The sequence below is a fragment of the Crocuta crocuta genome, unplaced genomic scaffold (assembly GCF_008692635.1).
Source record: "Crocuta crocuta isolate KB4526 unplaced genomic scaffold, BGI_CrCroc_1.0 scaffold72, whole genome shotgun sequence".
Taxonomy (NCBI): Eukaryota; Metazoa; Chordata; class Mammalia; order Carnivora; family Hyaenidae; genus Crocuta; species Crocuta crocuta.
The window spans coordinates 6,451,923-6,464,428 of NW_027529427.1; the positions used below are offsets into that span (position 1 = coordinate 6,451,923).

At 54.2% G+C, this 12,506-nt stretch overlaps 1 protein-coding gene across 3 annotated transcripts in view; it reads right to left on the bottom strand.

Moving 5' to 3' along the window:
• Window positions 1–1,301: 1,301 nt before the first annotated feature.
• The window catches only part of SLC6A13 (solute carrier family 6 member 13), a 36,469-nt gene continuing 25,264 nt past the window's right edge, over window positions 1,302–12,506 (bottom strand). For 2 of the 3 annotated variants that reach the window (XM_077759205.1, XM_077759206.1), the window contains 8 exons: window positions 7,999–8,102; window positions 6,986–7,110; window positions 5,071–5,183; window positions 4,610–4,747; window positions 3,745–3,847; window positions 3,188–3,288; window positions 2,039–2,209; window positions 1,302–1,738 (listed from right to left, as the gene is read on the bottom strand). In XM_077759205.1, coding sequence (XP_077615331.1) covers window positions 1,616–1,738; window positions 2,039–2,209; window positions 3,188–3,288; window positions 3,745–3,847; window positions 4,610–4,747; window positions 5,071–5,183; window positions 6,986–7,110; window positions 7,999–8,102 — 978 coding nt within the window. In that variant the 3' untranslated portion in view covers window positions 1,302–1,615. The remainder of the gene's footprint in view (window positions 1,739–2,038; window positions 2,210–3,187; window positions 3,289–3,744; window positions 3,848–4,609; window positions 4,748–5,070; window positions 5,184–6,985; window positions 7,111–7,998; window positions 8,103–12,506) is intronic. The other variant, XM_077759207.1, reaches the window with a different exon arrangement.

Here is a 12,506-nt window from a genome sequence, read left to right on the forward strand (position 1 = left end):
TGGGTGGGGATGCCAGGGGTGTGGTGTCTCATGCTACAGCATGCTTCTCTAGCAGATTGATTTCTCCCACCATACGACTGTCATTGAGCCTGGCGCACCTGAGGGGCGCCCAACCAGTCATCGTCCAGGAAGGAGCGGCCAATGCCAACCACCAGGAGGGCCGCCATCACTGTCATAAGTTCTCCCAACAGCAGCAGAAAAATCAAAAGCTGAAGACTGGCAGAGATTCTAGTGCATTTTCCCACTAACTGACTTGTCAAACAAACCAGGAAAATCACCCAGGGAAAGCTGTGCGCCCTTTGTCTGCAGCTCCCCCGGAACAGCACCAGAAGGACCATCTGGACAGAGGTGGGGACACCGGCAGACCCCGAAGGTTCCATAGTTCAGGGAGAAATGCAATCCTGTGTGTTCAGGCACTTACGCGCGCACACACACGCACACGCACACACACACCGAAAGATAAGTGCACCCCAGCTCCACCCAGCTCGGTATAGGCTGCAGACACCTGTGGGAGCCTTTGGGGCCCAAGCCACGCCCATCGACCCCGAGGTAGGACAAGCTTTGCCTTCCACTTGGATCCTCTTTGCAGCCAGACCCCAAAGGCTCATCTGCGCAGCTCCAGCCCCGACCGCGAGCTGCGGTCATGGCAGTGCCGCCCCCTGGTGGCCACGTCTGCCTGTGCCGCGCCTGGCATCTGTCTTCTGAGCAGAGGAGCGAGGTGGTCCTCAGGAAGTGGGGGCCCTCTGCTGGCTGAACGGGGGTAGTGCCCGTTCTTCCTGGGCTTCTCCTACCTGCTGCCTCGGGTCCGCTCTGCGGTCATGGGCTGGCCCCCTCGCGCCCCCGGCTCAGGCCCTGGGCAGGCGGGCGGGGGCACACGCAGTTTTGGCAGGTGGGGTCAGGGAGGGACACGGTGAGGGGAACTGGGGGGCGGGGCGGGGGGGAGGGGAAGAACCCCAACCACACTTTCCGCTTCTTTCCTCTAGCTGGGGCTCGGCCGCCCTCCTTCCTCCCTCCATCGCCCGGCTCATTCCGCCAAGCGAAGGGGGAGGGAGAGGACTCTGGGGAAGCACGGACAGAGTGTGACAGACCCCTCTGGTGTGAGTGTCTGAAGATGGAGGGTCTCAGCTGGGCCGCACCGCCCTTCTCACCGCCGCAATCCCCTCTGCTCCTGGTCCCCAGGTACCCAATGAGGCACGGAGAGACAGAGAGGAGGTAGGGGCCGCTAAGGCCGCAGCTGGAAAGGGAGGAGGTGGCCAAGGCCGTAAGGCAGAGGGGCAGGAACCAGGCAGAGCTTCTGGGAGTCAGTGGGAAGAGCGTGGTTTTAATGGAATGCAGGGTAAGAGGGATGGGGCCTCACTCCGCCCACCAGCCCTCACCCAGCTTCCCAAGGCCTGTCTCAAAAGGGGTGCTCTTGATACCAGCATCTGACACCTGTACAGCCACCCCTGCAGCAGGAAAGTTCCGGTAGCAGGCGCCCAAACCAAGGTGGATTCCAAGGCCCCCATCTCATCTGCCCCAGGAGGGGGCAGAGAAGCACAGTGGGGCTGCCTCTGCCCTCCCCTCTGCAGCTGTCCCCACAGCCAGGCCCGCGGGCGCGACCCCAGGCCCTGCGGCCCTAGCAGTGAGACTCCAGTTCTGTGAGTATGAGCAGTGATGTCCTGGGTGTGGCGGGGGCAGAGGGCTCTGCTCGGTTCCATCCAGGCAGGTCCTCGGCTGGGCACATGAGCTGGCGAATTCTCTGCAGGGAACGTGGAGGTGGCTGTGGTGAGCTGGGGTCCGGGGCGGATCTCCCAGCAATCATCCTGTGTCTCCCCACCCCCTCCGCCGCCAGCGCCCTCCTGGTCAGCACAGCCTGCGACATGGAGGCATCGGTCTCCTTCTGAGCCTTGGAAGGCATCACTCTGTCCCTCCCCAGCACCTTCACCGGGCTCAGTGGCACTCTGTGTACCAGCTCCTACCCCGGCAGGCAGCTATCTATCACCGTGGGGGCCCTACCTCTCCCTCTGGGGTTCCTACCCCCCTTCCACTAACTCTCTACCTCTCTGAAGGAGCCCTTGAGGGTGCTGAGCTTGTAGAAGCTCCAGGCAGGAATGCAGACCATGGAGGACAGAGCCAGGAGCCAGCCCAGGGCATCACCCCACCACGGGTACGTGTACTTCTTGTTGTAGGTCAGCGGGGTGTACTTGATCAGGGAGAAGAGGAAGGTGGCCTGAGGGTGAGAGGAGAAGACAAAGGGGCTGGGAGAGCAGGGGCCTTGTGCCCTCGGCCCCCCGGAAGAGCTGGCGGAAGTCAGTCCCGCTGCAAGACTAGATTTGCCTCCAGGCTCATCTGGGTCCATCAACCCCTCAATGCCCGTCCACGTTCTACTCAAAATCCACACCCCCGGTAGTGTACCCAAGGCACCTACCCTATTCCTGCAGGGCCCCCAGGCCCCTGGGCACCCCTACACGTGGCTGGCCCTCAGCTAGGACATGGTCACATGGCTGCTGGTGTTTTCGGGTGCTTAAGTCTCCTGCACCGACACGAGGGGCTGCCAGGGCCTCAAGGACAGGGGTCATGCCTCCTTCCCCCTGGGCCTCATTTATACCCTGCCTACAGTGGGTGCCTGGGGGGACCTCTGACGCACAAGCTAGAGCCCGAGGAAGCAGCACTTAGTGCTTTACGGTGCAGGCTCTGAAGCCAAGCTGCTGGACTTGAACCCTAGTTCATGGCACTTGCTGGGGCACATGACTTGACCTCTCTGGCTTCAGCTTCATCTGTAAAATGAATCTAATGGCAATTCTTACTCCGTGGGGTTCTTGTGCAGATAACGTGGACTCAAATGTGTACCCGGACGCAAAGTAAGCGCTCTGTGACGGTGCTATTATTATTGCTGTGGTTATTAGTATTATTATGAGCAGCCCAGTGTCCTTGGGTTTCGCTCCTGCCTGTGACATTCAACTCGCATTGTGGTGTTGGTCAAGCCATCTGACAGCCCTGAACGTCAGTCTGTCCTTCTGCGAATTGGAAAGGAAGAATCTATCTCGCTAATTGTTTTCTAGAGTTCAACAGGAGGACGCGCGAAAATCTAAAGTGATTCTCAATCCTCTCGGACAAATCCCTTCCAGAGCTAACTGCCTGTCTACCCTCCGATGGGCACCGTCTTTCTTTGCCTTCTGGTAACTTTACTCCCCGAGGGTTATCTTACTGTGCAGACAGCTGGTGTGAGGAAGAGCCAACAATATTTGATAAGAGGCCATGGCCTGTACCCAATCATGTCTTCAATGTTGTCGTAGAAGCGCCCGGCTCCTACCGTGCAGAAGACAGGGAAGGAAGGGGGAGAAAGGACATTCTTTAGCATCCAAGGCAGGGGCAGGATGGGCAAGAGCCAATAGATAGAAGCTACCATGGTGGTCTTTCCAAATCGCTGCAGGGAGAATCTCTTCCCTGGAATTGATAGGCACGCACAGCGATGGGCAGAGCTTGGCTTACGCGAAGATAATAACTTTCTGATTATCAAGGATGTTAAGGGCCCAAAAGGTTTGGATAGGACAGGATTTGGACCCACTCGGGGTGGTCTGCGTACAGCCATAAGCAGGAGGGTGACAATGCTAGCGATTTAAGATTCTTTTGGTTTTTGAGGTTGAGTAGGGGAGGTGTCCCAGGAGAAGGTGGGTGTGAGCAGGAGATGACTGTCTTTTGCGCTCAGGCCCTGAGGTGACGGTGAGTACTGGGGGTTAGGCCCTGGGGGGAAGAGTCACTTACCATAGACCCAGGCCACACAAAGGGACTCAAAGATGGCCACAAACAGGAGGCACATGCCACTGGCTGCGTAGTAGTCAAAGAGCTGAAATACGTACATACCGCCCTGCCCGGGAAGAGATTAAGAAATACATATATGAACTGTATCTAGAAGAAACAGGTTGACCCAGGGCCTCCAGCCTCACACCCTCAGACACAGAGCAGACCTGGTGGGGATCATAGGAGACAGATATTAAAACCACATAGTTTGTAAGCTATCAGGCACTAGGCAGATAGGAGACAACAATTATTTTTTATTATGAATTTTGGAAGGAAGATAAAACAAACAGCTATTGTTAGCTTATCCCTGGGAACATTTAGGGATTGACCCAGAAGTCTAAGAATAAGTGTGTACTTTTGTGGCCAAGGCTCGGGAGAGCGGCTGTCATCAGTACTATCAAGCTGACAAGCTCCATCTCCTTCCTTCTCCCTTGAGACAAAACAGAAAATATCACCCATCCCCAGGGCTCCTTTTCTTCCTTTGAAGTTTGTCCCTAGAACTTGGTTCAGCTGCCTGGGAAATCATGGGAGCTTGCTAGAGAGGCAATTTTTCCTAACCCAGGACTTTCTGACCATCTTTTTCACTCCTCTTAGCATACCTGCAGCCAAGTTACCCCTTGGCCATCCCCGGAGGTAGGTGGCCGGTGTCCAAAGGCCAGAGGAAGGTCTCGCCTACTTTGTGCTTCCTGTGGCTGGGAAAGGAGGGCGTCCCAGGGCCCTGAAGCCCGGAAGGCCTGCCCCACAGCCTGCTCCACCTGACAAGTGGCAGTGTCCAACCTGGCTTCTCCTCCTCACCCGGTCCGTACCTCCAAGCCTCCCCGACCCTCACCTCTGTGAGCATGACCAGCCCGACAAAGAAGGAGATGACAGACACGCCGAGAATGAGGAGCTCTCTCCGGTTCTTCTTGCGGAATACACGGGGGTACATGTCCACCAGCGCCGTCACCAGGCTCTCTACGCACACAAACTGGATGAGAGGGCAAAAGAATTGGAGGGAGAGAGAGCTCCCAAAACATGCTGCACCAACTAGCTCTGGCTTCTCACTCCTGGCGTGAGCCCTGCTGTGTCCCCGTCTCAGGTCCCCAGAGCTGTCCTTGTATGCTTAGGTCTGGAGCTACCCTTCAGAGCTCTTGGTCCCTAGAAGGGCATCCACATCTGACATTCGCCCCGTTCCCAACTGTTTTAAGGCCCCTCAGGACATCAGGCACAGCCTCGTGTTCCCTGCGCCCCCTTCTCCAGCCCCCACACACCCACCCATCTCTCAGGCTCTGTGTGGCCAATTCTTGATACCTGGCTGTCCAGTCCCAGGAGGACGACCATGAAGAAGAAGCAGCAAGCCCAGAGAGGAGAGAAGGGCAGCATCGCCACAGCCCGGGGGTAGGCGATGAAAGCCAGGCCAGGGCCTACAGCAAAAAGAGGACCACAGCTCAGTGCCTGGGCTGGCTCCAGGCCATGTGTGATCAATCCCAATTTCCCAGCATGGGCCATGGAATCACAGGAGCCAAGGGAAACTTGACCCTGAAGTGGTCATCATCATCCCCAGACTCACCCAGGAGAAGCCACCCAAACCCCTACCTGGCCCCCAGATTTCCAAGGCACCACCCACTGTATTCTCATTTGCAGGAACAGATCCTAGAGGCTGTGGGTGTGAAGGGCTTTGGAAGATGGAAAGGAGCCGTATCACCTGTGTTTCAGCAAGCTCTACCCTGAATCCTCAGGCTCACTCAGGATCCCTTGCCCCAAATCAGAGGTTTCAAACTTAAAAGCTGAGAGGCCAGGCAGCCTATGTGCATTCATATAGTTGCCCCAGTGTCAAACAGTCACATGTAAGGCTTGCTGAGACCTCAGCCATCACGACCCTGTGGAGGCCATCACTGTGTTCTTTCTACAAAGAAGATGCTTCTGAGGAAAGTACCTCCAAGACTAGATTGAACCTGGGGCCACCAGTTTGCCACCTCTGCACCCAGAGCCTTTTCTGTCACCTACAATGACTGAACCGGCATTAAGAATACCATTGACATACATCTTCTCAAACAAATTAATGCCCCTCTCAGCCGGCTCAGAATCATCCATAGGAACCGCCCTTTGAGAAACAGAGAGGACTGTGTGATCTTGGGTGGCCGTTAACTTCCTCAAGCCCCACTTGTCACACTGGTGAGATGGGGATAATTCTAGTACCTGCCTCAAAGCTTTCCACCGCATGGTGCAGGCAAAATGCTTTGCACAGTGCCTGGCATATAGTAAATGTTTAATAAAAGTGAAACATTATCATTTGTAATAAGAATCAGTGGTGTCCGTTCCCAGTGCTTGGCACTCTGCGTAACAAGGTGTGCCGTGAGAATGTTATCATAAAACACTGCCTTGCTAGGGAGTGTGTGAGAGTGGCCCTCAAGAGTACAGGAAGGACAAGGGACATTTACAGCTTACCCGGATAGGGGACTGGTCTTTGATTTTGTTTAAAAGCAACAACAACACTGCATGGTGAAAAGGAGGAAACTGTGGGCCACTATAAACTTATCTGTGAGATACAGTCTAAGATGAGCAAAACAAGGGGCGCCTGGCTGGCTCAGTTAAGCATCCAACTCTTGATTTCAGCTCATGTCATGATCTCATGGTTCATGAGTTCGAGCCCTGTGCTCCCCACTGACAACATGGAGCCTGCTTGGGATTCTCTCTCTCTCTCTCTCTCTCTGCCCCTCCCCCGTTGCAATGTCTCTGTCTCTCTCAAAGTAAATAAATAAACTTAAAAAAAAAATAAAGTGAGTAAAACAAAAAGCTCAGAACAGTGTATATAGTATATTATCAATTGGTTTTTTGAAGGGGGTAAGAAATAGCAGTAGTAATATGTACTACGTATGTATGAATGTGTGTGTGTGTGTGTGTGTGTGTGTGTGTGTACACTTTTTTCTCATATATGCCTAAACTGTTTCCGGAAGGAGAAACATGAACCTCATCACCTTGGTTGCCACCAGGGTAAGGAAGTGGAGGCCAGGGGTGGCAAATGCTCACTGTGTACCCCTCCCCTCTTTGAAACTGGGGTTAGGGCTGTCGTGCTCCCTCGGGTCTTCCCAGGACCCGTCCACTGAAAGGTGACCATGGCTCACCCCCAGTGTAGGCGACAATAGAAATGCATCCGGATCCCACCTGATGAAGGTTCAAGCAAAACTCAGAACCCTCCCCTGACACCTTTCCCCAGCACACTCACCAGACTCGGCCACCTCAGAGATGGGCACCCCCTGCTCCTGAGACATGAAGCCCAGGACAGAGAAGATGGCAAACCCAGCCACGAAGCTGGTACCGCTGTTGAGGAAGCAGAGGGCGATGCAGTCCCTACGGGGTGGGCAGGGAGGCAGAGACGGGCCAGGTGAGAAAGGGATTATCAACAGGAACCCCAGGAGCACAGCCCCCCAGACAGGCAGACACTCGCCCCAGCCCTTCACGCAGGTCAGAGAGGGGCTGCCCAGCAGGATTAGGTTCTATCTGCCCCTGCGCACTCCATTAGCTGAGACTTGGAGTCAGTCAAGGTAGTCATGAAGGAGTAAGGCTCTAAGGAAGTAAAATACTAATCTAAACATTACAAACTGCCCCACGGCCTCCCCTCCCCGCCATATTGCCCCTGCATCTCTTGGGATGCTACCAATCGGGCACAGTTGAGTTTGGCATGCTAATATAGAGAGTGTAGACATGGGCAATCCCAAGCAACGAATAATTCTCATCCCACAAATTGGATTTTGTAATACATGATATGATTTTTTTAGCTAATATTGAAATTGGCTTAAATGCTCTGATTTGAACCAAGTAGGGAACCATGGGGAGGGGACGTGGGATGGGGAGTGGTGAGGTAAAAATTGGTAAGGTTCAGTGTTTGCTGGGGCAAATGTACAAAGCAGGCCAGGCCGAGGCCCCACTGCATGTGATGAATTACTTCTCAGGCTTGAGCCCACTAACCTCTCCATTAGGCGGAGGCCAGGCCCACCCGCTGTGGTTTCCCAGCCAACTGCAACCATGCCGGCCTTTGGAAGCAATCCCTCTGCCCGTGCTACAGTTGGCTCCTTTCCGGCAACCGGTGGCCCCAGGGCATTGCAAAGTGGGGTGAAGATGAGTAGGAGGGAGGCGAACCCATGAGCTGGTGCCCCCTCCAAATCACCCCGGATCTAGCATGCTGGGGGGCAGGAGGGAGAGGCGGGTTGGTGCCCGGGCCCCACTGCCCCCAGTCACCTGTAGCAGTTGTTGTGGTACTTGTTGTAGCTGCCCAGGGCTGTCAGGCACCCTAGGCAGATGGCAAAAGAGAAGAAGATCTGGGTGCCCGCGTCCATCCACACCTACGCAGGGAGAAGGCAAGAAAGTTGCACCGGGAACGTCAGGCCGTCCGGGCTCCGTGGGAGCACACAGGCCCGTGGCTGAGCCAGGCACTGGCCAGCAGTGGTGAGAACCCTGCTCTCAGCCTGTGACCTGCTGTCCCAATGGGTTCTACTTCCTGGGCCCCTAGACGGAGTTTCTTGGGCACTGCCAGGATGACGTTGGGCACCAGGCATTGGAAGAAGGCTGATGGACCTTTGGTGGCGGAGGCTGGGAGGGAACCCTAAGGCTGGGCTAGACCCGGCACCAACATTTTTACAACAGCAATCCAGCCCTGGCTTCTGCTTCCATTTCCTCCTATTCTAGGCCCTCCTGACAGTGTGCCCAGTTTAGAAGGAACCCAGGGTTAGAGGTCGTGCCATCACGAGAAGGTGGCTTTGCCCCTGTGTGCCTCAAAATCTGCTATCTGAAAAACAGAAAGTAATCCGCAGCTGATGGAGTCAAAAGGCTGAAAAGAAATGCATCTGTAAGGGCTTTGTACTCCTCGGGGGGGAAGAAGCTCTGCGGCTAAACATAGGGCATGGTTGTTACTGTTATCTCAGCTGGCTGACCCAGCCCGGGCATGTTATGATTTAGATTCAACAGCTACAATAACATCCCAAAGGGAAAGAACATCAAGGCGAACGGTACTAGGCAACCCTGTAGATCTGCAGGAGGTGGGGTCCTGGGGCCACAGACCCTCCCCAGGCACCCCCTGTCTTCAGAGGATGTGAGCACCACAATGGAGCACTAAGCTATGGGCACAGAAATCACCGGAAGGTGTCCTAACATCTCTGTTCGCCGTCTCTGGTCTTTGCCCAGCCCTGCCCTAGCAGCCCCCAAATAGGCCCCTGCTTTCCTTCTATGCATCTCAAGCTCCCGATGCCCACATCCACCAGAACCTCAGCTTCTGTCTGTCCAAAGCCCCTCAGTCCCTCGCCTGCCTCTCCCTGCCTCCCTAACCGTCGCCACGGCCTCCAACCTCCCTCGCTTTCCCGTCACACTCGCCCCCACCGAAGTGCCCATTCTCCTCAGCATTGTGGTGGGTCTCGGGGACCCATCGGCAAGCCCCAGTTGAGATACTGGATCTCTAGGACTTAAGGAGAACTCAGAAATCTGTATTATTTTCAGAGCTTCCTTGAACGATCCCCATGTCAGCCAGATGCGGGAATCACCGCCCCGAGAACTGGCGTCAGGGACCCACCCAGGGCACTCCGTCCTCTGAGTTATATTTCCACTTCTGCCGGAAGTGGGACAGAGCAGAAAGCCGGTGAAGAAAAAGGGAGAACACCTCCAGACCCCTGCCCCTTCTGCTCAGTGTGACCCCCACCCCCAAGGTATTCTGCGAGGCTGGGGTTACCCGCAGGGAAAAGACGTCAGCGGCAAGCAGGACAGTAGAAGATCCTGAAAGGTCCCTGGCTAACAAGCAAATAGCACCAGAGATGGGGACACTGCGAGAACTTTTTTGAACCTGACAGCAAATTATAATGGGAAAAGGAGGGGGCGGTTTCGAGATTTATGTCAGAAGCGAGAAGGAAAGGGTAGGAATGAAAGGAAAGAAACCGAGAATGAGAAGGAGGTGCTTGGAAGATTCAGTGGGACGCCGGGGACATTTGCGGGGGTGCCTTGGGTACTCTGTTTGCTCCTTTGAGATGTCTCAAAGCTTTTTCTTCTAAAAGTGCCCCGCAGAGCCTGTGAGAATAGTCACCTCAGGAAAACTCAGTGACCGAAGGTCGCTCTGTTCTAGTTCGTTCCAGCTCACTCAGCATGCTGTTGGCAGGGCGTGCATGTTGTGGGGGGAGGCGTGACCCAGGTCCAGAGATGGGGGCTGAGAGACACCCTGGTCTTCCTGGGGGCTCACACCCACGCACCCAGGCGATCGCTCCCCAACAGGCCATCCAGGATATGGCCCAAGAGCCTGCCCAGGGCCGGGTCTTCCAGTTTGCTCCCTGTGCCTGGCCGTGCACAGGGGGCAGACTGACCCACAAGTTCCCAGGGAAACCCTCCAGTGCCCTCAGGGACAGTTCTGCCGCTGCCCACAGCCAAGCGCAGGCTGCAGATCCCGTGGCGGTGAGGTTTCGTGAACTTGGGGCTGGGAAGAAAAAATAAGAAAAACTGTGACTTGGCAGTTCACCCTGCCCTGAGGGGGACAAGCTAAGACTGGGTTGGGAGCAGAGGTTAATGAGAACAGAGAAAAAAATGCAGCAGGAGGGCTGAGAGTTCAGAGGGCAAGGGGCAGACCCGGTGCCTCTAACAAAAGCCCCCTCCTGGGGAGCTTGGCAAGCCCCCTGATCTTGGCCCAGCTGCGGCCTGACAAGCCTGCTGGGATGGGGAGGGCAGTGGGGCCAGAGGAAGGGCCACAGGGAGAAGCAGAGCGAGCTTCCCCCCCACACACACAGGCACCCCACTCCCTGGCCTCTCAGGCAAAGCCCTAGTGTGTCTTCAGCTGAAACTGAAGACTGATCGAGAATAAGACAGGTGTGAAAAACATCTGGTGGAATGTGGGCAAAAAAGAGGTCTTTGGGGAAAGCAGAGGAAGACAGAGATTTCTAGAAGATCCAGAAGAGTTGTTTCCAACTTTGGGTTCAATCCCAAGGATTATTATCTCCACTTTTTTTAGGAAGGCAAGAGTGTGCAATGGAAAAAGCCTGGGCTTTGGAGTCAAAATGAACTGGGTTCAATTCTTAACTCTATTACTTACTAGCTGTGTGATCTTGGGCAAGTCACTTAACCTCTTTGAGCCTTGCTTTTCTCATCAGGGAAATGGGTATAACAATAACAAATAATTAACAATAACAAATAATTAACAAATAAAATAATGTCTATGAAATACCTAACACATAAATAAATATTAGTTCCCTATCCCACCTTCTGGAAGCATCCCTTAAAACTCTCTAATTCATTCTCTTTGGAAAATGTATATCATGGTCATCAAGACAGCAGAGTCCTAAAGACTCCCTGGGATGAAACCCAAGCTCCCCCATGTGCTAGTTTTGTGGATTGGGGCAAATTTCTTAAGTTTTCTAAGCTTCCGTTTCTTCATCAGCAAAATGAAGCTAACGGCAAATTCACAGGGTTGTGTGGGGACCACCTTGTGCATGTAATCAGTTACATGCCTGGCAAACAGTAAGCACATAATAAATGTGTTACCTGTTGCTGGTGTTTGTTGTTGTTGCTGTTGTTATCTTAAAAAGGCAACTTGGGATGCCTGGGTGGCTCAGTCAGTTAAGTATATGACTTCGGCTCAGGTCATGATCTCGTGGTTTGTGAGTTCAAGCCCCGTATCAGGCTCTGTGCTGACAGAGACTGGAGCCTGCTTCAGATTCTGTGTCTCCCTCTCTCTCTGCCCCCCCACCCCGGCTCGCACTCTGTCTGTCTGTCTCTCTCTCTCAAAAAACACATAAACATTTAAAAACAGTTTAAAAAAGATAAATAAATAAAAAGGCAACTTGCCTTTCAGTAATGATGAGATCCCATAGATTTCAACGTACAACGATCAAAATAAAAACACTCATCCAAATCAATGGACCCAACCCCCTCCCTAAACAAACCCTTCATTAGAATAGCTTGACATAGGGCTAAAAGGCTCCATCCACAAGGGCTCCCTGGACACTGTACCCTCAGCCCGCTGCCCCGTCCATCTACGGAAGTGCAGCAGGACAGAGGGCCAGGCGAGGGAAAGAAACAAGCACCCAGTAGACTCCTGAGTTTCCAGGGTCCACTCCCCCACGTGAAAGAGATGAGCCCCAGGGAACCCGAGGAGAGTCCGTGACCTGCCTGACACACAGCAAGTCTGGCAGAAAGAGAGAAAGCCAGATCAGCCCAGCATTGTCTCTGCCCGCCTCCCCGCTCCCAGAGTGACTGCTTGGCGAGAGAGACGTCTTTGGTCTTTGTGTTGGCTAGCAGGAATTTTGCACCATTCTCAAGCGCCAGGCAAATGCCAGTTGGAATTATCACACTTCCTGGGAAGTGCCAACTACATTCAATTAGGGGTCTGGCGGGAGCATCACACCTCCAGGCTGCTGCTCTGTTCACTGACAACAAAGGCCTCCCGCAGCAGGAGACCAGGACCCGGCCGCCAATGAGCCTGTTGGGAAGCCCAGACCAAGCCTGGCTCTTGGAACATCTCCCTCTTCACGGCTTCAGAGGCCTGGGAAGACACATGCTATCTGCACAGCCTACAGCTGGCTGGGGTTGGAAGGCTGGTATCCCGGAGAGCAGATTAAAAGAGGTTTCATTCCCTGCGGTAACCCAGGCACGGAGTCATGGCCTTACTGACGCTCAGAGTTGAAGGCTGTCTGGTCCACCTCCTCACGTCTGCTGGAAGCTTTTCTACAACAAACACTACACCTAGAACAGACCTGCTGCATAATGGATGTTCAATCAGT